Genomic DNA, 1,695 nt, shown 5'->3' with positions numbered 1-1,695 from the left:
AAAAAAAATTAAAAAAAAAAAAAAAAAAAAAGAGAGAGAATATACCGTGCTGACGCCTTGCAGATCTACCTATACACTCTGGACTCAGATGCTAGATACCAAGAACTATCATAAGCATGTTTGTATCTTATTCTTTCTCTCTGTTTCCTGAGACTTCCACATTCATCGTCAGGCATCCTGACCATCCTCTTCTCTGTTAGCCAACCCCATAAACCAATGTTTCTCCCTGTCTTCCTCAAGGCTTTTCACGCATCCAGACAGGATCTAAACCTTGCTTCTTTTTTGTACGCTGTATTTCCTGACATCATACTAGATGCTTGGGCTTAATCATGAAGTCTCGTCTCCATTTCAAGGCACGTTACAACCTTACATATGATATTGAACTGATATCTCATGCAGAAACGCGCTCATTCCTAACAGTTCTCGCAGGCATACGTTTTCATAGCGGGGAATAGATTTACCCATATATTAAAAAAAAAAAAGAGAGAGAGACGACCACCACATACCTGGTAAGTATTGTCAAAACTGTCATACATAAACCTGGTGATCAGAGAGGTCTTCCCAACTACAAAAGAAGAGAAAAATTACTTTCAAGCAGCAGTGGAAAAAAATAACCACTGCTTTGGGAGTGACATGCTGGTAGTGCTGATCATCAGAAGGAAGTTGCCAATCTAAGGCTATTTCCCAGCTACACCCTCCTGCAAAACAACCAGCTAAGACATTCAGTCACAAAATGACAGAAGTACGTTAAGCCAAATCAATCTCAGTAGGTCAAAAATTAATCATGATGAAAACCTGGTCCTCAGGTACGTTGTGAGGCATATGACAAAGAATTGTTTGCTTTAAGCAAGCAATAAATCTGCTTTGTTACTCATATTTTGCTACTTATGTAATCACCAAGTCTAGGACTCACAGGCATAAACATCAAAACAGGACAAGGTGGTGTCCCAGACGCTATTTAGCTGCCTCTGGCTGGATACAAAAGCAACGTTCAAGACTTACATCCTTTCTTCGTAACAGGATTTTAGATACAGACTAAACTTTGGTGGCTTGCTTAAAAACTTTAAATTTATGTCTCAAAATATTACCAAGAGACAAAGTGCAGAACTGACAAGAAACAGGAACCAAAGATAGGATCTCTGATCCTCCCTCAGGAAGCTGTAGGAAGCCAAGAAAAATTCAAAGGGCACGGATGGAAGAGAAGAGGGAAAAGGAATACACTGCCTAGAAAGGTTGTGAAATTGTGAACATTGGAGAGGGCTGAAAACAGGTTAGACAAACGTCTGTCGGCAGCAATGTCGATCCTGCCTTGGTAAGGCAGGGGAATGAGACAACTTCTAGAAATTCCTCCAGGACCTATGGTTCTGGGACCGAGGAGGAGGTGAGCAGTAAGAGATCTAAAGAGAGTAATACAGCAAAGGATACCGCAGTTTCAAGAAAAAGATACAACTCATCCATACGTTATGAGGAAAGGGGTACAAAAGGGAGGCAACTTCCAGGTAAAACAAAAAAAAAAAGATGTAAGGGAGGCACCGGCCACGCCATACGAACAGCACTGCTTTGCCATTTATTTTCTCTCTCCAGCATGTGCCGCACGCCCGGTGGACACGGCCAGAGGCACCACACGCGGGGCGGAGCAGCAGCCCGAGAGCCACCGCGTTTCTCCCAGACGCCAGCCAGGCCCGGCCGCCCGCC

At 43.3% G+C, this 1,695-nt stretch overlaps 1 protein-coding gene across 2 annotated transcripts in view; it reads right to left on the bottom strand.

Moving 5' to 3' along the window:
- RAB41 (RAB41, member RAS oncogene family) overlaps positions 1–566 on the bottom strand; it is a 15,799-nt gene extending 15,233 nt beyond the window's left edge. Inside the window, exon 1 of one of the 2 annotated variants that reach the window (XM_019474341.1) lies at positions 507–566. In XM_019474341.1, the coding sequence (XP_019329886.1) occupies positions 507–532 (26 nt within the window). In that variant the 5' untranslated portion in view covers positions 533–566. The remainder of the gene's footprint in view (positions 1–506) is intronic. The other variant, XM_019474342.1, reaches the window with a different exon arrangement.
- Between the last annotated feature and the right edge of the window lie 1,129 nt (positions 567–1,695).

This window comes from Aptenodytes forsteri, unplaced genomic scaffold (assembly GCF_000699145.1).
Source record: "Aptenodytes forsteri isolate BGI_AS27 unplaced genomic scaffold, ASM69914v1 Scaffold72, whole genome shotgun sequence".
In the NCBI taxonomy this organism is placed as follows: Eukaryota; Metazoa; Chordata; class Aves; order Sphenisciformes; family Spheniscidae; genus Aptenodytes; species Aptenodytes forsteri.
Note: the sequence above shows the minus strand (reverse complement) of the source record. Positions and strands in the feature narration are given on the sequence as shown.